Source organism: Puntigrus tetrazona, chromosome 8, assembly GCF_018831695.1.
Source record: "Puntigrus tetrazona isolate hp1 chromosome 8, ASM1883169v1, whole genome shotgun sequence".
In the NCBI taxonomy this organism is placed as follows: Eukaryota; Metazoa; Chordata; class Actinopteri; order Cypriniformes; family Cyprinidae; genus Puntigrus; species Puntigrus tetrazona.
Genome location: NC_056706.1, coordinates 18286191 through 18307608, shown reverse-complemented (window position 1 = coordinate 18307608; position 21418 = coordinate 18286191). Strand labels below are relative to the sequence as shown.

At 38.5% G+C, this 21418-nt stretch overlaps 2 protein-coding genes across 2 annotated transcripts; both read left to right on the top strand.

Annotated features, from left to right (window-relative positions):
- Positions 1 to 10074: 10074 nt before the first annotated feature.
- Positions 10075 to 17061, top strand: anapc5 (anaphase promoting complex subunit 5). The gene is made up of 17 exons (XM_043247665.1): positions 10075 to 10598; positions 11038 to 11117; positions 11208 to 11311; positions 11685 to 11907; positions 12010 to 12070; positions 12366 to 12467; positions 12544 to 12734; positions 12867 to 12948; positions 13510 to 13602; positions 13783 to 13964; positions 14058 to 14193; positions 14326 to 14400; positions 14716 to 14837; positions 14913 to 15020; positions 16228 to 16375; positions 16510 to 16672; positions 16753 to 17061. The coding sequence occupies exons 1-17, from the start codon at positions 10398 to 10400 to the stop codon at positions 16962 to 16964; spliced, it is 2283 nt and encodes a 760-aa protein (XP_043103600.1). The 5' UTR covers positions 10075 to 10397; the 3' UTR covers positions 16965 to 17061.
- A 661-nt stretch (positions 17062 to 17722) lies between these two features.
- On the top strand, positions 17723 to 19513 carry gpx8 (glutathione peroxidase 8 (putative)). The gene is made up of 3 exons (XM_043247666.1): positions 17723 to 18289; positions 18413 to 18674; positions 18919 to 19513. The coding sequence occupies exons 1-3, from the start codon at positions 18083 to 18085 to the stop codon at positions 19080 to 19082; spliced, it is 633 nt and encodes a 210-aa protein (XP_043103601.1). The 5' UTR covers positions 17723 to 18082; the 3' UTR covers positions 19083 to 19513.
- The last annotated feature ends 1905 nt before the right edge of the window (positions 19514 to 21418 follow it).

Genomic DNA, 21418 nt, shown 5'->3' with positions numbered 1-21418 from the left:
AATTAAAAAGAGAATAAAAACAAATGCCAAACAATTTACATTTTATTTTTTTATTTGTAAATGATGCTAAGCTAAAGTTAAACCACTGTGACCACAGTGTGTACATTAACAATGAAAATGTTTTGGTTTTTGGTATTGATTTTGAAGTCTCTTATTGTTTCCATTATTTTAATTGTTATATTAAGGTGCATTAATTATATTAACTATATAAATAGAAAAGAAATGTATGTTAGTCCTGTGTTTCACCGTAGTTGTAAATAGAGATTTGAGCAGGTATTATATATAATATAATATTTTATATTATAAAATATTATACATTTAAATACACTATTATACATTTAAAATGCTAATTTGTAGAGCCATACAAAAGGCTATAAATAGCATATATTTTAATAACAGTAAACGAGCAAATTCCACATGTGATCAAAAGGTATTAAAAACACTTGATGTGCCGACTACTTTGAGACCTGTAGCTGACATCTGATTTGAAAAGAGCTCATTTTGTCCGTAAAAGTGTAACATTTCTTAGTTTAAGCATTTATGTTATCTATGTTCTATTGTGAATAAAATGTTGGCTCATGTGATTTAAAATTCTTTTAGTTTTCATTTTATTCAAACTGAAAAGAATGTCCTTGAAAAAACAAAACCTGGGTACTAATGGGCTTTTTCAAGAGGTGACCGCCTTTCTACCTTTCTTTTGTATTGAAAAATGTCAATTTGTGATTTCTTACTATTTGTTGTTTAGTGTTGACCTAACGTGTTTATTTTTTAGTAAGAATAAGTAATACAGTGTAGTATAATAAATAAAGTCCCATGAAGGAAGAGTAACATTACAACAGTTTTTCTCATTTGATCTTAATTATGATAACTAAGTTCATTAGTGTAAAATTTTGTGAAATGCCCCGCTCTAGAAAATAAAAATAACAAACCAAACACTACAACATTATTATAGGGTTTCATCCCGTTTACATTTGATCCCTTAATGTGAACATTGTTTGGAAATATTTGGAAAGTAATTCCTATCATGTATTCTGAAGAAATTGTTGGAGGAAAAAAAGAAAAGCTGATTAAAAGTGAGGATTCTAGAAACTAAATTCAATTGTAAAATAAAAAGTGCATGTTATGGTTTGTCTGAAAGAAGGATGTTTGGATTATCTAGAATCACATACTGTTTATTATTTATAGCAGTATTATTATTCATGGACGTGCTACATTTATTAAAACTGTCATTTAAAATGCTACGAAAGATTTCTATTTGAAATAAGTGCTGAATCTGAACTTACTATTCGTAAAGAGAATCGTGAAAAATAAAATCTATCACAATTTCTTCAAAATATGAAGCAGCACAACTGTTTTCAACATTGATGATAATCCGAAATTTTTCTTGAGCAAACATGATTTCTGAAGGATCATTTGACCTTCAGTTCTGGAGTACTGATGCAGAAAATCGTTCAATCTGTATTACGTCCATAAGTCAAAAGAGTAGTTACCATCAATATTTGCAATGATAATACAGCACAAAATAATTTGCATTCATTTTTGTTCAAATGTATTTAATAGTAGCATTTAGTTATAAAGTGACTGTAGGAGTTTACTTTATTTAAAGGTTTATATAGTTCATCTTTATGTTTTGCATCTGTCTTTTATTTTGGAGATGTGCCCCTCGGCAGGAGAATGGAGGCTTAAAGGTCTGGGTGTGGCCTACTGGAGCATGGCCTGCTGGGAGCACATGGTCTTTAGACCTTACCTTTTGTTGGTTGGCAGCCAAACCTTGAAACCAAGTTTGTAACACCTTTGGCCAAGTTTGTTTTACTTTTTATTTTTTCTAATCAAGTCTGCAATAAATGTCAAGAAATGCACATTGAAGTTGGTGTTCCTTGGACTTACAAAAGCTCAGTAAGCGTCTAAACCCTCAGCAGACCCAAGAGGTGACTAATGTGACAAATTGATTAAGGATAGTCACCACACTGACCAAACTCCTATAGAGTTCAGACAAATATTAAGTCATTGGGCATGATTGATAATTCCTTTTGAACCGTATCTTTAAAGTCTTAATTGAAAAGACTTTTTAGGAAAAGCAAGAACAGCAGCTGAAAGTTTTCTGAATCCTCGCTCACTTGTATATTTATGAATAATGGAAGGAATCGGTTTACCAAACTGAATCTTTGAACTGAAAGGATTGTAAAAGTCAAATGATTTTTTTTTTTATGAATGACTTTTTTTTTCTATTGAATCTTTATTTCCTTTTGTATTTTGGGTGAAATTTATGTGAATCTACAAAGTGTTTTCACTGAACTTCGCTTTTGAAACTTATTGAGAGGTTTATTTTTTTTATATTATTTGTTATCTGATAGTCTGATGTTCTTGTGACTATTTCATGGTGTGAGTTTATTCTAAAACCTGGAGTTACCGGCTGCTCCCAGATTAGCGCATAATACTGTGCATTGAATTGAATGTTACTGAATTTCTCTTTTATTGTTAAGTAATATTTAATTGCTCTTGTGAATTCTGTCAATTTTCCTACTTTATTTTTTCTGAAAAATGTTCTTCCAAATACATCTTTATTTCTCTATAAGAATTTGAGTTTATTAATATACGCCTCCCGAGTCGAACCTACTGGTCCCTAGATGAGTAACTACTGCATGTAACTGTAAATGAACACATGTGTTGCACTTGCATGAAGCTTTTAGTTTGCATGTATTTTTTTTATTTGTACACAGACTTTGACTGTTTTGGGAAGGATCAATGAGCATCATTCAGAGGAGCAGTGGTGGCGGTTGTGCTTGTTGATCAACAAGTGCTTCAGTTCCGGATCATTCCTGTAGCGTTCAAGCAGCAACTTTTTCTCTCTTCGCTCCTTCTCTTTCCGTATTTTCTTCTCCTCCTTTGTTTTGGCCTTGTTTTCTGCCCAGGTTAACAGAAAAAGTGGTACTTTTCTTTTGCTCCGTGGCTCTTCCTGGACATGCACATTGTGCTTGGTCTCATTTTGGGACCTTCAGGAGAGGTTACACAGAACAGCTTCATCACATGCTCGTCCAGCTCCTTCTTTTTCTGAGAGGCGCTGTTGTGAAATGCCCTTTGATGTCCTCAGAGCCTCCCATTTCAACAGGCTCATCTTCCTCGTCCTCATATCCCTGGACCTCCGACGCTTCCCTCGACCACACTTTCTCCAGCTCCTCGCTGTCACTCTCCAGCCAAGCAATCATCTTTCTTGGTTTCATATCGACCTTCAGCAGTCGGGGGCTTTCAGACTTTAAGTCCCATGCCTGATAGGTCTTACCGTGTACTCCACGCACTCGGTATCCTCATCCTCTATGTCGATGAGCGTGAGTTCTGGAGGCGGCTCAAACAGCGAGGAAGTGGACGGCTGAGACTGCACCGGGCTGGCTTGAGGTGGAGAAAGTTGCAGTTCAACGCCTTCATCAGATCCCGGAGTGGGGCTCGGAGGAACCACCAGTTGTTTGGGAGGACTCACTCGAAGAGGAGAACATAGCACTTTCTCTGGATTTTGAGGATATGTGGCCGGTTTGGTCACTGGCGGCAGGGGCCTGAAGCGAGCAGCCGGTAGAAGAAGGTCTTCAGAGACACTTGGAAGCACTGAAACTTCTTCTATTGGCGTCAAGAAGGAAGCTCTCATTGCAGGACTAACGAGAATTTGCTGAGGTTTGACCTCCACAAGACGTGGAGTAGGCTTAGCTGTGTTTCGTTCCTTCAGCTTTCTCTTCTTCTTTTTCTTTTCTCCGGCATCTCTACGCTCACTACTTTTCTCCATCAAATTGTCTAGATTCTGCATCTCTCTAAACTTGGCAGACTCTCTTGGCAGAATCTCTTCAAGACAAATTGTATCTCTTTCTTTGTCAGCCATGTCTTTAAGACTTCCTCCTCATTCATGCCTCTCTCCTTCTTCACCTTTCTCTTCACCTGCCTTTCCTTCTCTTTTCCTCCATGCTAAAAACACAAAGTTTCAAGTTTGTGAATAAAGATCATTGTATATTATGCAAGACAACACTATTTCACTCTTTCTATTTTCAGCATTTCACATTTAATTCAAAGTGTTGATGTTTCTTTGTGATTAAGAGTGAAATTAACTAGCAATTACTGAGTTTTATTTATTTTTTTCAACGCAAGCTGTTATTGCTCAGGTAAGTTACTTGGCGGCATCTCCTCCCGAAGTTTCTTGTTTTTGGTGACGTGAAAGCCTCGCTCTTCGTCACCGATGCCTCTGGAAGTTTCTCTTGTGCCGCCTGTTCTTGCGCTAAATACTGCTGTGCCCTCAAAGGCGACTCTCTTCGGCGCAAGAAGCGAGCAAAACGCTCAAAAAGTTGTCTAAATGTACTGCTAAACAGTGCCATTGTGGACACTGAATGCTGCAATTGAAATCAGAATTTTTTATCGATATCTTCAGTAAGTCACGAAAGTAGCTCCTAACTCTAAACTCCTAACACACCAACAGAAGAAAATCAGTCAGACTAGCAGTTTAGAGCTGCTTCTCCATTATGATGTCATAACTGAGAGCGGAACTCTGAGAACTCGGAACTATTCGAGCAGCACCAGAGAGAAACAGTCAATACTATTAAGTATTAAGCACTATATTAAATACTGATTGCATTTGTGACGATTTCTAAGACTCTCGTCCTTCCACTGAAAATTAAAAAGAGAATAAAAACAAATGCCAAACAATTTACATTTTATTTTTTTATTTGTAAATGATGCTAGGCTAAAGTTAAACCACTGTGACCACAGTGTGTACATTAACAATGAAAATGTTTTGGTTTTTTGGTATTGATTTTGAAGTCTCTTATTGTTTCCATTATTTTAATTGTTATATTAAGGTGCATTAATTATATTAACTATATAAATAGAAAAGAAATGTATGTTAGTCCTGTGTTTCACCGTAGTTGTAAATAGAGATTTGAGCAGGTATTATATATAATATAATATTTTATATTATAAAATATTATACATTTAAATACACTATTATACATTTAAAATGCTAATTTGTAGAGCCATACAAAAGGCTATAAATAGCATATATTTTAATAACAGTAAACGAGCAAATTCCACATGTGATCAAAAGGTATTAAAAACACTTGATGTGCCGACTACTTTGAGACCTGTAGCTGACATCTGATTTGAAAAGAGCTCATTTTGTCCGTAAAAGTGTAACATTTCTTAGTTTAAGCATTTATGTTATCTATGTTCTATTGTGAATAAAATGTTGGCTCATGTGATTTAAAATTCTTTTAGTTTTCATTTTATTCAAACTGAAAGAATGTCCTTGAAAAAACAAAACCTGGGTACTAATGGGCTTTTTCAAGAGGTGACCGCCTTTCTACCTTTCTTTTGTATTGAAAAATGTCAATTTGTGATTTCTTACTATTTGTTGTTTAGTGTTGACCTAACGTGTTTATTTTTAGTAAGAATAAGTAATACAGTGTAGTATAATAAATAAAGTCCCATGAAGGAAGAGTAACATTACAACAGTTTTTCTCATTTGATCTTAATTATGATAACTAAGTTCATTAGTGTAAAATTTTGTGAAATGCCGCTCTAGAAAATAAAAATAACAAACCAAACACTACAACATTATTATAGCGTTTCATCCCGTTTACATTTGATCCCTTAATGTGAACATTGTTTGGAAATATTTGGAAAGTAATTCTATCATGTATTCTGAAGAAATTTTTGGAGGAAAAAAGAAAAGCTGATTAAAAGTGAGGATTCTAGAAACTAAATTCAATTGTAAAATAAAAAGTGCATGTTATGGTTTGTCTGAAAGAAGGATGTTTGGATTATCTAGAATCACATACTGTTTATTATTTATAGCAGTATTATTATTCATGGACGTGCTACATTTATTAAAACTGTCATTTAAAATGCTACGAAAGATTTCTATTTGAAATAAGTGCTGAATCTGAACTTACTATTCGTAAGAGAATCGTGAAAAATAAAATCTATCACAATTTCTTCAAAAATATGAAGCAGCACAACTGTTTTCAACATTGATGATAATCCGAAATTTTTCTTGAGCAAACATGATTTCTGAAGGATCATTTGACCTTCAGTTCTGGAGTACTGATGCAGAAAATCGTTCAATCTGTATTACGTCCATAAGTCAAAAGAGTAGTTACCATCAATATTTGCAATGATAATACAGCACAAAATAATTTGCATTCATTTTTTGTTCAAATGTATTTAATAGTAGCATTTAGTTATAAAGTGACTGTAGGAGTTTACTTTATTTAAAGGTTTATATAGTTCATCTTTATGTTTTGCATCTGTCTTTTATTTTGGAGATGTGCCCCTCGGCAGGAGAATGGAGGCTTAAAGGTCTGGGTGTGGCCTACTGGAGCAGGGCCTGCTGGGAGCACATGGTCTTTAGACCTTACCTTTTGTTGGTTGGCAGCCAAACCTTGAAACCAAGTTTGTAGCACCTTTGGCCAAGTTTGTTTTACTTTTTATTTTTTTCTAATCAAGTCTGCAATAAATGTCAAGAAATGCACATTGAAGTTGGTGTTCCTTGGACTTACAAAAGCTCAGTAAGCGTCTAAACCCTCAGCAGACCCAAGAGGTGACTAATGTGACAAATTGATTAAGGATAGTCACCACACTGACCAAACTCCTATAGAGTTCAGACAAATATTAAGTCATTGGGCATGATTGATAATTCCTTTTGAACCGTATCTTTAAAGTCTTAATTGAAAAGACTTTTTAGGAAAAGCAAGAACAGCAGCTGAAAGTTTTCTGAATCCTCGCTCACTTGTATATTTATGAATAATGGAAGGAATCGGTTTACCAAACTGAATCTTTGAACTGAAAGGATTGTAAAAGTCAAATGATTTTTTTTTATGAATGACTCTTTTTTTTTCTATTGAATCTTTATTTCCTTTTGTATTTTGGGTGAAATTTATGTGAATCTACAAAGTGTTTTCACTGAACTTCGCTTTTGAAACTTATTGAGAGGTTTATTTTTTATATTATTTGTTATCTGATAGTCTGATGTTCTTGTGACTATTTCATGGTGTGAGTTTATTCTAAAACCTGGAGTTACGGCTGCTCCCAGATTAGCGCATAATACTGTGCATTGAATTGAATGTTACTGAATTTCTCTTTTATTGTTAAGTAATATTTAATTGCTCTTGTGAATTCTGTCAATTTTCCTACTTTATTTTTCTGAAAAATGTTCTTCCAAATACATCTTTATTTCTCTATAAGAATTTGAGTTTATTAATATACGCCTCCCAGTCGAACCTACTGGTCCCTAGATGAGTAACTACTGCATGTAACTGTAAATGAACACATGTGTTGCACTTGCATGAAGCTTTTAGTTTGCATGTATTTTTTTTATTTGTACACAGACTTTGACTGTTTTGGGAAGGATCAATGAGCATCATTCAGAGGAGCAGTGGTGGCGGTTGTGCTTGTTGATCAACAAGTGCTTCAGTTCCGGATCATTCCTGTAGCGTTCAAGCAGCAACTTTTTCTCTCTTCGCTCCTTCTCTTTCCGTATTTTCTTCTCCTCCTTTGTTTTGGCCTTGTTTTCTGCCCAGGTTAACAGAAAAAGTGGTACTTTTCTTTTGCTCCGTGGCTCTTCCTGGACATGCACATTGTGCTTGGTCTCATTTTTGGGACCTTCAGGAGAGGTTACACAGAACAGCTTCATCACATGCTCGTCCAGCTCCTTCTTTTTCTGAGAGGCGTCGTTGTCGAAATGCCCTTTGATGTCCTCAGAGCCTCCCATTTCAACAGGCTCATCTTCCTCGTCCTCATATCCCTGGACCTCCGACGCTTCCCTCGACCACACTTTCTCCAGCTCCTCGCTGTCACTCTCCAGCCAAGCAATCATCTTTCTTGGTTTCATATCGACCTTCAGCAGTCGGGGGCTTTCAGACTTTAAGTCCCATGCCTGATAGGTCTTACCCGTGTACTCCACGTACTCGGTATCCTCATCCTCTATGTCGATGAGCGTGAGTTCTGAGGCGGCTCAAACAGCGAGGAAGTGGACGGCTGAGACTGCACCGGGCTGGCTTGAGGTGGAGAAAGTTGCAGTTCAACGCCTTCATCAGATCCCGGAGTGGGGCTCGGAGGAACCACCAGTTGTTTGGGAGGACTCACTCGAAGAGGAGAACATAGCACTTTCTCTGGATTTTGAGGATATGTGGCCGGTTTGGTCACTGGCGGCAGGGGCCTGAAGCGAGCAGCCGGTAGAAGAAGGTCTTCAGAGACACTTGGAAGCACTGAAACTTCTTCTATTGGCGTCAGAAGGAAGCTCTCATTGCAGGACTAACGAGAATTTGCTGAGGTTTGACCTCCACAAGACGTGGAGTAGGCTCAGCTGTGTTTCGTTCCTTCAGCTTTCTCTTCTTCTTTTTCTTTTCTCCGGCATCTCTACGCTCACTACTTTTCTCCATCAAATTGTCTAGATTCTGCATCTCTCTAAACTTGGCAGACTCTCTTGGCAGAATCTCTTCAAGACAAATTGTATCTCTTTCTTTGTCAGCCATGTCTTTATGACTTCCTCCCTCATTCATGCCTCTCTCCTTCTTCACCTTTCTCTTCACCTGCCTTTCCTTCTCTTTTCCTCCATGCTAAAAACACAAAGTTTCAAGTTTGTGAATAAAGATCATTGTATATTATGCAAGACAACACTATTTCACTCTTTCTATTTTCAGCATTTCACATTTAATTCAAAGTGTTGATGTTTCTTTGTGATTAAGAGTGAAATTAACTAGCAATTACTGAGTTTTATTTATTTTTTTCAACGCAAGCTGCTCAGGTAAGTTACTTGGCGGCATCTCCTCCCGAGTTTCTTGTTTTTGGTGACGTCGAAAGCCTCGCTCTTCGTCACCGATGCCTCTGGAAGTTTCTCTTGTGCCGCCTGTTCTTGCGCTAAATACTGCTGTGCCCTCAAAGGCGACTCTCTTGGCGCAAGAAGCGAGCAAAACGCTCAAAAAGTTGTCTAAATGTACTGCTAAACAGTGCCATTGTGGACACTGAATGCTGCAATTGAAATCAGAATTTTTTATCGATATCTTCAGTAAGTCACGAAAGTAGCTCCTAACTCTAAACTCCTAACACACCAACAGAAGAAAATCAGTCAGACTAGCAGTTTAGAGCTGCTTCTCCATTATGATGTCATAACTGAGAGCGGAACTCTGAGAACTCGGAACTATTCGAGCAGCACCAGAGAGAAACAGTCAATACTATTAAGTATTAAGCACTATATTAAATACTGATTGCATTTGTGACGATTTCTAAGACTCTCGTCCTTCCACTGAAAATTAAAAAGAGAATAAAAACAAATGCCAAACAATTTACATTTTATTTTTTTATTTGTAAATGATGCTAGGCTAAAGTTAAACCACTGTGACCACAGTGTGTACATTAACAATGAAAATGTTTTGGTTTTTTTGGTATTGATTTTGAAGTCTCTTATTGTTTCCATTATTTTAATTGTTATATTAAGGTGCATTAATTATATTAACTATATAAATAGAAAAGAAATGTATGTTAGTCCTGTGTTTCACCGTAGTTGTAAATAGAGATTTGAGCAGGTATTATATATAATATAATATTTTATATTATAAAATATTATACATTTAAATACACTATTATACATTTAAAATGCTAATTTGTAGAGCCATACAAAAGGCTATAAATAGCATATATTTTAATAACAGTAAACGAGCAAATTCCACATGTGATCAAAAGGTATTAAAAACACTTGATGTCCCGACTACTTTGAGACCTGTAAAAGACCACGGAATCAATCTATCGGCGCTCTGCATCGCATACTAACGGTCCGATTCGTGAATGATTTTTTCTTTTGAGTCGGATTTTTCGAGCATCCTATCGAACAAATTTTAAATAACTGTTTTAAACGATTGTCCCCATGGAGCTAAATCGATCTCGAGTTTCATTCAACCGCGAACCCTATTTTTCCGCACATATCCGACTCGAAATCGCAACGATAACAGCGCAGCGACTCTTTGAATCGAACTATTCACAAGAACTGCTTCGAACAAATGAATCTCCCTCAAACGCAATCGATTCGTCTGTGTTCTACACCGCGCCCTGAAACGTAAACGGAACCGGAGGGTATTTTGAAGAAATGTCTCCGTCAGGTTGTTAGCGCTCTATCCTTATGAATATGTGCACTATGATTACTAACGTAGTCGTTACTATTGTAGATTTTCAGACGCCAGAAAGGTTTTAAACCACCATTATTGCATCTGAAACGCCGTTGATGTTTTACTATGTTATCAATATAATGTAGGCTACGTTATTTTAGCTCATCCCAAAACGGCATCGTTACTGCCGTTAATAAACTGTAGAATTTACGGCACCAAGTAGACCTCGTTTTGCTGGTCCTTGAGGGATATAAGTCAAGAGAGGCCATGGCCAGTGTGCATGAAAGTTTGTATTTTAACCCCATGATGACAAATGGGGTTGTTCACGCCAATATCTTCGGCATAAAGGATTGGGTGACTCCATACAAGATTGCAGTGTTAGCTTTACTCTACGAGATGTCCACAATCAAACCAATGGCGCTTCTAGATAGAAGACGCCTGAACAAACTCATCTTACCCTTACAGCAGGTAGGAGTCATGTTGTCTTGTAACTTTATGCTTACCAAAAAGAAATGTACTCTAAAATACGGGCACGTCCTTAAATAAAATGTATTTTTAATCTTAATGTACACAGTGTACTTGTAATGTCGTTTAAATTTATATTAAATAAAATGTATTATAAAATGCAATATTTCTATAAATATTTAATCTTTATAATTCTCTTGACTTAAAAATATTTTTTAAGTGTGCAAACATATTCTACTGAAATTCGTGTCATGTATTTAAATATGTTAGTATTGCAAATTTGTTACGAGTATGAATTATGAGCACAGTGTTAAAGTATTTAAATGGGAATAAATTACACACGACAGTTACACGTGAAGTGGACAGTCGGTACAATGAAGCGCACTTGTTTTTTCACAAGCGTTCACACAGGTTTTTCTTGATTTGTGTTTGTGATGCTCAGGGCCCAGATTTGACTCTTGAGCAGTTTCTGAAGATAGTAGAGGAGTGCTGTCTTCGCATGGTCAATGCTGTTAAACTCCGGTATGTGTCCTCTATTAATAAAGAACCGGTCAGCTATGGTCAGATTTTATTTTATGAATATTTCTTAAACTATTGCCTTCCGTATTTCAGGTTGTTTTTAATGGCTGATGGAGAACTGCAAGACATGGAGCAATTTTTTACTCTCCTTCCCAATGCTTTCAGTGACTCGGAGGCATTCAAAACTAGTGTTGTTGGTATGAAAATCTGTTTTTTTTTTTTTTTTTTTCATGGCCATAACCATTCCTATTACATTTACAGTTTCCCAATTTAATAGTTCTGTGACCATTTAAATTTAAAATTTCAATTTCTTTTTTTTTTTTTTTTTTTTTTACAAAATAATGTTTACGTACTTGTGTAATATAACAGATATGTTTACCCATTTTTATTACCCACTTTTAAATACAAAAAAAGTACATAAATGTAAAATGTGTGAGATTAAAAGACAAGAACAATTTTAAGAACAACATTACACAGTTTCCTTAATTTCAATTAATGTCAGAATGTGAAAATAGTGGTTTTGTGCATCTGCCCTGTGAACCACTGATAACGTTCTCTCTCTGTTTCTAGGTCTGTTCATGCGTCAGATGCTGCTGGCCTACAACAAGCTGTCCTTCAGTCAGGTGTATAAGCTGTACAAGTCCCTGCAGCAGTACTGCCGTCGTGGAAATCAGCCCGAACTGTCCGCTCTGCCCGCTGAAGACATGGAGCTGACGAGCAACGAGGATCCCAGCGCCGACCGCATAGACAAAGACGAGCTGGACACCGCTTCTCTACACCAGTCCGAGCTGAGGTCAGAGAGAATAACGTGTGACTTGTGTTATCCGTTCAGTCAGGGTTGTGTTAATGCAATTGGACCGAATATGACAAGGTTTTTATTTTCTGTTTTCGTCAGATCTGACGAGACCAGAGGTCCTTTATCTCAGAAACAAGCAGAATACTTCCTTGCACGACAGGTTTGTTACAGAGCGGTTGATTTTTACATTACAGGCAATATTGGCAACCTGAATTTGATTGATTTGTGTGTGTTTTTTCAACGTTTTTTAAGGCAATTTCCAAGATTACCTTATTAAATATCACCGTTTTGTCACATTTTATTGTGCAGATACAGTTCTTGCCTCAGTATCTTGAATTTGGGGGCCATTGTTCTTCATTTTGTCAGCATTTTTGCCCCAAACCTGACTCATGTTTATCCTAGAAGCGACTTTACTTTCATTAACGCATTTTACGCTCTTTTTTTTCCCCCCTCAGGCATACCTCCTTAAGAACGATGAAAACAAGGCCATGTCGCCAGCTAAACTACAGGACGAGCTCAACAGCATTCTCAAATTCAATCCTGACTTTGCTGAAGCTGTAAGATGCCATCCTTCCTTTCACAAAACAGGTGATTTAATGTTGTTTTAAAGTATCTCCCTCTGTCTCTCCGCAGCATTACCTCAGCTATCTGAACAGCATGCGAGTGCAGGATATCTACATCTCCACTCACAGCCTCCTGCACTACTTTGACCGCCTCATTCTTTCTGGTGGAGAAGGAAAAAGCAACGGAGATGAAGGCTATGGCCGGAGTTTGCGCTACGCCGTCCTGAATCTGGCAACCCTGCATTGTCGCTTCGGACACTAGTGCGTTTTAGTCGTCCATATCATGTTTATATCGCTGTGTTGTCTTAGGAGCATTTTATTTTTGGTGGGAAAAGAGGAGACTAGAATTTTCGGTCCTGAACTGAACGTCTTTCTGTGCTTGTGTTTGTGCAGTCAACAGGCTGATTTGGCTCTGCAGGAAGCGATCCGCATTGCACAGGAAGCAAATGACCACGTGTGTCTTCAACACTGTCTGGTAGGAATAGTTTCTTTGATTTTTTTTTTCACTATTAATATATTTAACAGGTTTGCAATGCAATTAAAACTGAGGCTAATAAGCTGATTATTATTCACAGTAATCAGTAAATAGTCAGCATTTTATTTTTTGTGCGTGTAAATTAATTTCAAATAACTCTAAATACTAAAATCAGATGTTTTAACTGCATGAATTGCAGCATTATAAAAAAATTATATTTAAATATTATTTTTATTATTAAATGTTATGGTACTTTTAACCATTTAATGGTGCAATATTTAATAAAATTATTCTTTAGCTTTAGATGACATCAAAGTACTGGTAAATACGTGAAATGAGCTTGAAAACTGATTTAAAATATTAGCCAATAATTGATGTCATACTATGCATAAGTCCACTTTGCATTGAAATAGTCAAAAGGGATTTAATAATCAATCCCCATGATTAATAGATGCATTATATGTATGTTATACGTAAAGCATTTCATTGTTTTATATATATATATATATATATATATATTGATTATTATATTAATTTAATGTTCTTTCGTCTCAATTTTAGAGTTGGCTCTACACACTGGAACAGATGAAAGGATCTGATAGTGTGGTATTAACTGAAGATTCTGTAAAAATCGCAGCTCACTTTTGTCTCCCTGTAAGTAACTCTCGCATTTGTTGGATTTTAAACTCTTTTTTTTTTAACTACTTGCCATGTTTTCTTTCCTTCAGTAGACAATAAGAAATGGTATCTACCGCAATAATCCAGTGAATTTTAATCTCTTGCAAGGTCATTAAGCCATAAAGTAAATAATTAACACTCCCTGTTGTTTTGCAGTACTTGGCATCTCTAGGCATTCAGTCTCTGGTCCAGCAGGGAGCTAAACAGGGCATGCCGGCCAACAAGCTTCTGGACGCCCTGCGAGGAACCGACATCATGCACTGGAAGCAGAGCCTCTCTGAGCTGATAGAAATCAGTCTGGCACAGACCACATCTATATGGAGGATGTACGGGAAAAGGTCAGATAAAACTGATTCTTGATCTTTAAACAGACTTTAGGAGCTTTTCAGGTTTGAGGTAATTTAAACAGAACTGATTTGTGTTTTCTGCAGCACTATGGCACGGCAGCAGGCCCAGCTCCTGTTGAACATGAACAGCCTTGAGCCGGTGAACTTCAGCGTGCAGCAGAACAACACTGAGGCCTTTGCTGTCGCTCTCTGTCATCTGGCTGAACTCCATGCTGAGCAGGTACCCAAACTCCCAAACGGCTGCATGGACGCAAAAACACTTCTTGGTGCATAACTTGATTTCATGCATTGTGTGCCAAAATTAGTTGAATGCTACATTTTACCTTGTTTTTCCCTTTTTTTTTTTCTTCAGGGCCTTTATGCTGTTGTCGGTGACATCATGAAACACTTAAAGCAGCAGTTTCCTCCTCATACCCAACACGCCAAAGTAAGCCTTTTGAACAAAATACAGTCAAGTCAAGTGGCTTTTTATTGTCATTTCAACTACAACTACAACTGCAGTACATAGTGAAATGAGACAACGTTTCTCCAGGACCTGGTGCTACATGAAGTCACACACAGTACAAAAAAACTCACATACTGAGCTAAGACAGTGTCTCAGCCACATAAAAGGCAAAGCGTGCAGACTAGTGCAAACAGCAAGGGAGTAGAGTGCAAAACCCAGTGTGCAAAGACAAAATCAGTGCAGCTGATCAGCAGCAGCTCCAATTAAGTACGTTTTTATTCTGTCTCTCTTTAACAGCTCTGGATGCTGTGTGAGCTAAAGATTCAGTTTGAGAAGGCAATGAATGATGGGAAATACCACTTGGCTGAACCCCATGTCACAGCTATCTCTGCCTTAAACAGCACCGAGGGATTGTACAGGTAGATAACTGCAGATTTATACTCTTTTAGTAGATTAACCTGCGCAAGAGTGTGCTAATGTGCTTGTCTGTTCAGGAAAGCTCAGTTGCTGAAAGCTCTGAATCAAACGACTGAAGCCTCTAAGATTCTCCAGCAGCTGCAGATGCAGTGTGACAAGAGCAAGAACACAGAGATGATTATCAGGTGTGTGTGTGTTTATGAAATATCTGGGATTATATTAGATGTGTCTACGTACAAAAATTTAAAATGTGTCATCTCAAAAAAATGTAATGTTCCATTTTGAGCTTGATTAGTTCAGTTAACTTTGGGTATAAATACTGGGTACATCCTGGGCTAGTTTAGAACATGCAACCACGATTATAGGAAATTGTTGATCTTTGAGAAAATATAAAAATTATTGATACTAAACTTTTAATTTAACTGTATAAACTAGCTTTTTTCATTAAACATTCCATAGATTGCATTGATAGAGTATTTTAAACTGTTCTCTGATATCTACATAAAAAGTATGTGGCTTAGATCAAGTTTCCCTAGAAACGATTTTACATGTGCATTTACAACCATAGGATTTCTCCCTAGAAATGGTCTGTTATTGACTTATTTGGAAGGGTCATGAATGTTGAGCTCTGATGGCTGTTTCACATTGCATCTCAGACAGGAAACACGGGGAGTGGAATATGTGTAATTCAATACTTTCTCTCGCAGTTATATCGCTGCATAATTATGCTATACATAAAATGGCATCGGAGCCGTTATTATTATCCTGGGCACTGAAACCGCTTTTAAATGCATGATTGCATTTTACTTGCACTTTTACTGTCGAGATTCACAAGCGCACAAACTCTGGAGCGTCAGTACTTACCACACATTTTACAAGTTCAGATACTCGTCAGTGGTGCTCAGCATCTGTAAATCATCCTCAGTCATCTCTCCTTACTCTGTTTATGTTAAATCTTATGTACTGTAATGTACCAGGCTACTGCTAAAGTTAACCACGCGCCTTTAGTGGCTCCCATTATTTTATTAGAACAGGTTATTTTCTTTCTGTGCCTTTTCGAATACAGACATCAACCCGTCCCTGCACAGCCTGGAACATGATGTTTATTTCCATGATCTGCCTTGTTTGTCCTCTCTCGTTTCTTCAGAACTTCTGATGGTCCGCCTGGCTGGTCTAGAACATGCAAGCGTTGAGGGCAGAGTCACACATAATGTTACGTTACAGTCGGTGTTATGTTCTGATACACCTATTTTTCAGTAGTCTTTTTTTATTTACATGAGAATTTCCATACACGTTGGAAAAAAAATTTTTCAACGCTTCAAAGATGGCCGCCAAGTGACATGACTTGTATTAAAAAGCCTTTGGTAAGTCTTCGGTGTGTTTGTCTGGCAGGGTGATGCTGGCCTCTGCAGAACTTCACTGGGACTCGTCTGGTTTCGCGACAGCTCTGCCGTTGCTCTTACAGGCCCTTGCTCTTTCACGTCAACACAACCTGCAGAGCTTAACCTCAGAGACGCTGTTACACCTGGCATTTACACAGGTACGCCTCCTGCAGAGACTCGTAGAAATGAGAAGTGTTTTTAACTACACCTGTGTGTAGGTCCTTTCTAAAAGATGAAGAAATGCTGTAATTGTCCACTAGGAGTGTCTGAGGTCGATCATGTCTCTTCACAGCTGATGTTGGGGATCCCCGAGCAGGCTCTTGGGCTGGTGCAGGATGTGCTGGAGTCGGTTTTGGCTCACGGGTCTCTGATAGACAAGGGCAGAGCTCTGCTGCTGGCCGCTCGATGTCAGGTGGCTTTAGCAGGAGCTGCTGCAAAAGAACACAGACTGACCGGTACTGTCACGTTCGTCACCCATCTCTCTATGTCACGATTCGTACGTTTATGTCATGTTTTTTTTTTTTCTTTCCTGCAGCTGTAGAACTAGCCGTGCGCACTTTGGATGAGGCAGCTGTGTATTTCTCTCAGCTTGACTGTAAAGAGCGTATGAGAGACATACACTACCTACAGGCACGCTTGCATCACACTCTCGGCAACATGTCTCAGCGAAACAGATGCGCCATGCTCTTCCGTCTGCTGGATCAGGAGCTGCCGTCCTCTGGGATAACCGTGGTCAATCGTCTTTAGGGAACCTCATCTGCTGGTGTTGATGAAAGGCACCAAACACTGTTTCCTGTACCATGTGCATACTGGAAATAAATGTTATTTTGTTTTTTATAAACTATTTTCTGAGCATTTTATTATACAGGCAGGGATGAAGCACATTTGCATCATCAACAACAACAACAACAACAAAAACATTTTAAATTACATTTACATTTTATGTTTCATGCTCATTTAAAGTTTGGGGTTTTAAATTATTAATCCAAAAATGTATGGTATGTAAAGCCAAAATAATAGTTATAATATATAGTTATAAAATAGTAGTAATATATTCAGTACGGGATCTCTCTCAATACCAACACTAAGAACTGTGTACTACCACGGTTTTTTTTGTTTTGGTCATGTATCATATACCAAATACCACAGTACATAAATTCCATGGCACATTAATAACAGTAATATTACCAAATATACCATAGCACTTTGTTAATGTTATGCTTGCATTTGTTGCAACTATTGGTGAAAACACTAGTTACTGTGGTATTTTTGTAAAGTTATTGTACACTGAATAATTTGTGAAACAAGCTTTGCTTTAATTTTTTTTTTTAAATTAAAGCATGAACATAAATTATCGATGATATAGCCATTAAAGCTTCCACTAAGCAAAATACATCTATTATAGTGTAGAATACTGCATTTATATCACAATTTAGTCTGTCATTAAAACATCCATCTTTTCAGTTTGTTGTTTGCGGATAGACTGAGAATAACACAATAAAATGTTTTAGTCTACGAATGGCAAAGTTTTGATATGTAACAAACCCCACACCGCTAAGCATTATATATATATATATATGTTACCGCTTTTCCTCATTTTGTGTAATTTAGATGGAAAAAATTGCCAAATAAATTGCGAAAATAGCTAAATTTGTTTCTAGATGGTAGAGTAGCGTGAAAAGTCGCTCAATTTAGCAAAAAAAAAAAAGTACTAAGTTTGCAGCGCTGGATGAAAGTACATTTAAAGGGTACGAACTGACAGCCTTCTCAACCAATCAGATTAGCCTTCAGGCACGCCCCCGCACTTTAACACGCCCCATTTCTGAGCTTTTCCCCCGGATTGCTCCACAGATTCATCCTCCGCCATGGAGGCTCTGGGGGGATACCCCACCAAATCATCCGCTTCCAGAGCAGGCCTGATCAAGGTGTTGTTGAGCGCGGCTCTGTGCATGGGCTCGCTGTACCTACTGCAGAGTAAGATATCAAAGTCGCGGAAAGCCAAAGATTTCTACTCGTATGAAGTGAAGGACGCGCGAGGCAGGACCGTCTCCCTGGAGAAATACCGAGGGAAAGTAAGTCGCGCAAAAGTTTCGTTTTTGTAACGGTTCAACGCAGTTAGTGAGGCTTTTAGATGCGCGTGATTGTACAGATGTGTCCCGGCGCGGCCGTGTTTTCACCCCTGTCTCTGATGATAGGCGTCTCTGGTTGTAAACGTGGCGAGCGGGAGCGAGTTAACGGAGCAGAATTACCGAGCTCTTCAGGAGCTCCACCGGGAGCTCGGCACGTCTCATTTCAACGTGCTCGCCTTCCCCTGCTCGCAGTACGGCGACACGGAGTCGGGCACCAGCCGAGAAATAGAGGCTTTGGCCAAATCCAACTACGGCGTGACGTTCCCCATCTTCGGCAAGATCAAAATAATGGGCTCCGAGGCGGAGCCCGCCTTCAGGTTCATCACGGGTGGGTTTACCTGAGAGCGGCCGTCTTTCGGGAACTTCTTGCTAATAAAACGAACGCCTAAAAAAACAGAGCGATTTACAGTCACACGAGATCAAACCCCCAGGCATGTTTTCGATATAAAGTTGTTAAATTCTTCAGATCGGGGGAAAGGCGACCCCTCGCGGTCGCCGCCATTTTGACATCGCGTGTTGCTACTCCAGTAACAGCGAGTGTTTATGATTGTTTTTGTTTGTTTAATGTCTAGACTCGGTACAGAAAGTCCCAAAATGGAACTTCTGGAAGTTTCTTGTGAGTCCGGAGGGCCAGGTGGTGCGCTTCTGGAAGCCGGAGGAGCCCGTAGATGACATCCGGAAGGAGGCCACAGCGCTCGTGAGGAACATCATACTGAAGAAGAGACAGGAACTGTGACGCGCACGGGCGCGCGCGCTCCTCCGGAGCCTGCACCGCTGTGCGCGTTTAAGTGCGCGTCGGTCCCGCGCGTCGCTTTGGTAAATGTGAATGAAACTGGACACAAGATTTGTCAGCGAGGCGTGTCTTTGTGTGCTTGTATGTATGTGTCAATGTTAATAATTTGTGAAAAACAAAATGCCTTTTAAAATGTATTTTTACGATCAAGCTGGAATATTTAAAGATGCATCCATGCAAATGTTTCGAGCCATTTTTCTGGCATGTGACAAGAACACCACGGAAGCAATCAAGTTCATATTGTTGCTTTTTTGGGGGGGGTTAAACAAAGCATTGCAGATGAATGCAAGTAACGTTTACCAAAGATTTAATTCAGATTCGTTTTCTGCCATTGTCTCTGGTTATAAAACTGTAATAAAAAGTCATCAACAGTGTCTTACCGTGTCAAGCAAGGTACATTTTAGCATTTAAAGAGTAAAAATATCATAAAGATACACAAGCACATTGAAATTTTGGAACACATGCAACAATCATTTTGTTTTTGGATTGGTTTGTTTTTTATTGGCCTAAAATCCATCACCATAATATTATGTGAGCTCTTTTGAGAAATGTTGTTTTAACAGCATAGCAGGAAAACCAGTATTTTAAACGCCTTTCTTTTAGTTTACCAAAATGACAATGTCAAGCACCCATACGGAGAACGGAGGACCAAACCTCGTTCTCGATCATTTCGATGATAATTGCAGTTTTGTGTGTTTTGTTAGACTGGATGTCGTTTTATCTTCAGTGATATTCAGACGGTCTTTTGGCACTTGGACAGATTGTGGAAGTTCACTAGCATTTCATGTAGTCTTTCGTAACCTTACTAAGTAAAAAAAAAAAAAATACAATAATGTATTTTAGTCCGTGTCCACGAGATGGCAAAATCGTGCAACATGACAACATGCCCTCTCTCTCACACACACACATACACTTTCAGGTTGCATGGTTGCTATCTTTGCACTTGCTTCTTTTTTTTAATTCAAGTAACAGATCTGACAGGCAGTACAATATGCACTGTTACGTATAATGCAGTCTTATTAGTGCACATCGTAAAGCATGCTAGTGAGCATTACTCTTTAGCATGCAGATTGTGTAACTGAATGGTACTCCAGTTCAGCTGTCGCTTCTGACCATTGTCAGTATTGCGTATTTTTACATTATGATATTTTGATTTGTCCTAGCCATTTTATTTTGTCAAGCAGGCCACAAATAACAGCCACTGTGCGCTCGTTCTTCGTCCTTTTGACTAACGCGAAAGCACAGGCACAAATGGCACAGAGCGGAGTAATGAGTTTGATGTCCATCCCTGTCAGCTTTGTAGCAAACACCTTCCCTTTCCTCTCGCTAAACAGATTCGGCTTGAGCCAGCCGATCTGTCACGCTGCTGTTCTTTGAGCTTACGGTTCTCAGAGGAAAAACATCCTCAGAACTAAATGTACCGAGTGTCCAGAAAAGCGACGGCGTACATTCTTAAGCTTCAAAGTTCATCCTGGCGGGGTGACCGCTGCCTGGCTGTGCTCTGACATTTCGTGAGCTCTGATCAAAAGGGCCCCTTTTGCTTTGACAGCGCAGGAGACCCCATAAGGAGCACCGCTGGGCCTAAAACTCCACGGGAACCTTCAAGACCGAGAATAATGAATATTTCTGGAATGTGAAGGACATCGTACAAACTAAACAAAATGCACTTTTGCGATACTTCAACGGCACCTTTGTTAATAATACATTAAGGTGAGTGGCCTAATTAATTGAGGATTTAATCAAGCAGCGAGAACTTGGTGAAACGTACTAATTCTGACATGTCATGCTTTTCAGCCAATCGTTTGGCCATGGGGTGGCAGGCGAGGACTCCGGTGTTATTTCTTCTGCAGTAACGTGGGTCTGTATGCTTGTCACACCAACACAGACCATGACATGCATAATTCCCAAGACCTCAACGGGACCGTCTCGAAAGCTGTTACAGCGTCACCGTTTATACAACCACATGTAACTGAGCAGAACAGTCTGCACATCTTGTTTGAGATCACAGTGACAAAACCAAGTGTACCCACCGCTGAAGATCTGTTTACAGATGTTTAACACACACACACACACTTTATAACCACAATTATATACACACTCTGACAAGAACCATGCAAACTCCATATTTGAGAGGAACTGGGCGTCTGCGTCCTGCTACGTGTCTCTAGGTAATAGGGATCATTTGAAGTAATAGTTTCGATAGTTTAGATTTTTACTAAATAATTGGGTCTCTTCCTAGCAACAACTACATGCAACTTAGACTCTTAGACAACATTTAA

What these genes read in the sequence shown, in the direction of transcription:
- anapc5 (XM_043247665.1), top strand. Translation starts at nt 10,398, where the DNA reads ATGGCCAGTGTGCATGAAAGTTTGTATTTTAACCCCATGATGACAAAT. An exon ending in TGTGTCTTCAACACTGTCTG is followed by an intron (nt 12,949 to 13,509) that starts GTAGGAATAGTT and finishes TCTCAATTTTAG; the next exon opens with AGTTGGCTCTACACACTGGA. An exon ending in TACACCTGGCATTTACACAG is followed by an intron (nt 16,376 to 16,509) that starts GTACGCCTCCTG and finishes GTCTCTTCACAG; the next exon opens with CTGATGTTGGGGATCCCCGA.
- gpx8 (XM_043247666.1), top strand. Translation starts at nt 18,083, where the DNA reads ATGGAGGCTCTGGGGGGATACCCCACCAAATCATCCGCTTCCAGAGCA. An exon ending in TGGAGAAATACCGAGGGAAA is followed by an intron (nt 18,290 to 18,412) that starts GTAAGTCGCGCA and finishes CTCTGATGATAG; the next exon opens with GCGTCTCTGGTTGTAAACGT. An exon ending in CGCCTTCAGGTTCATCACGG is followed by an intron (nt 18,675 to 18,918) that starts GTGGGTTTACCT and finishes TTTAATGTCTAG; the next exon opens with ACTCGGTACAGAAAGTCCCA.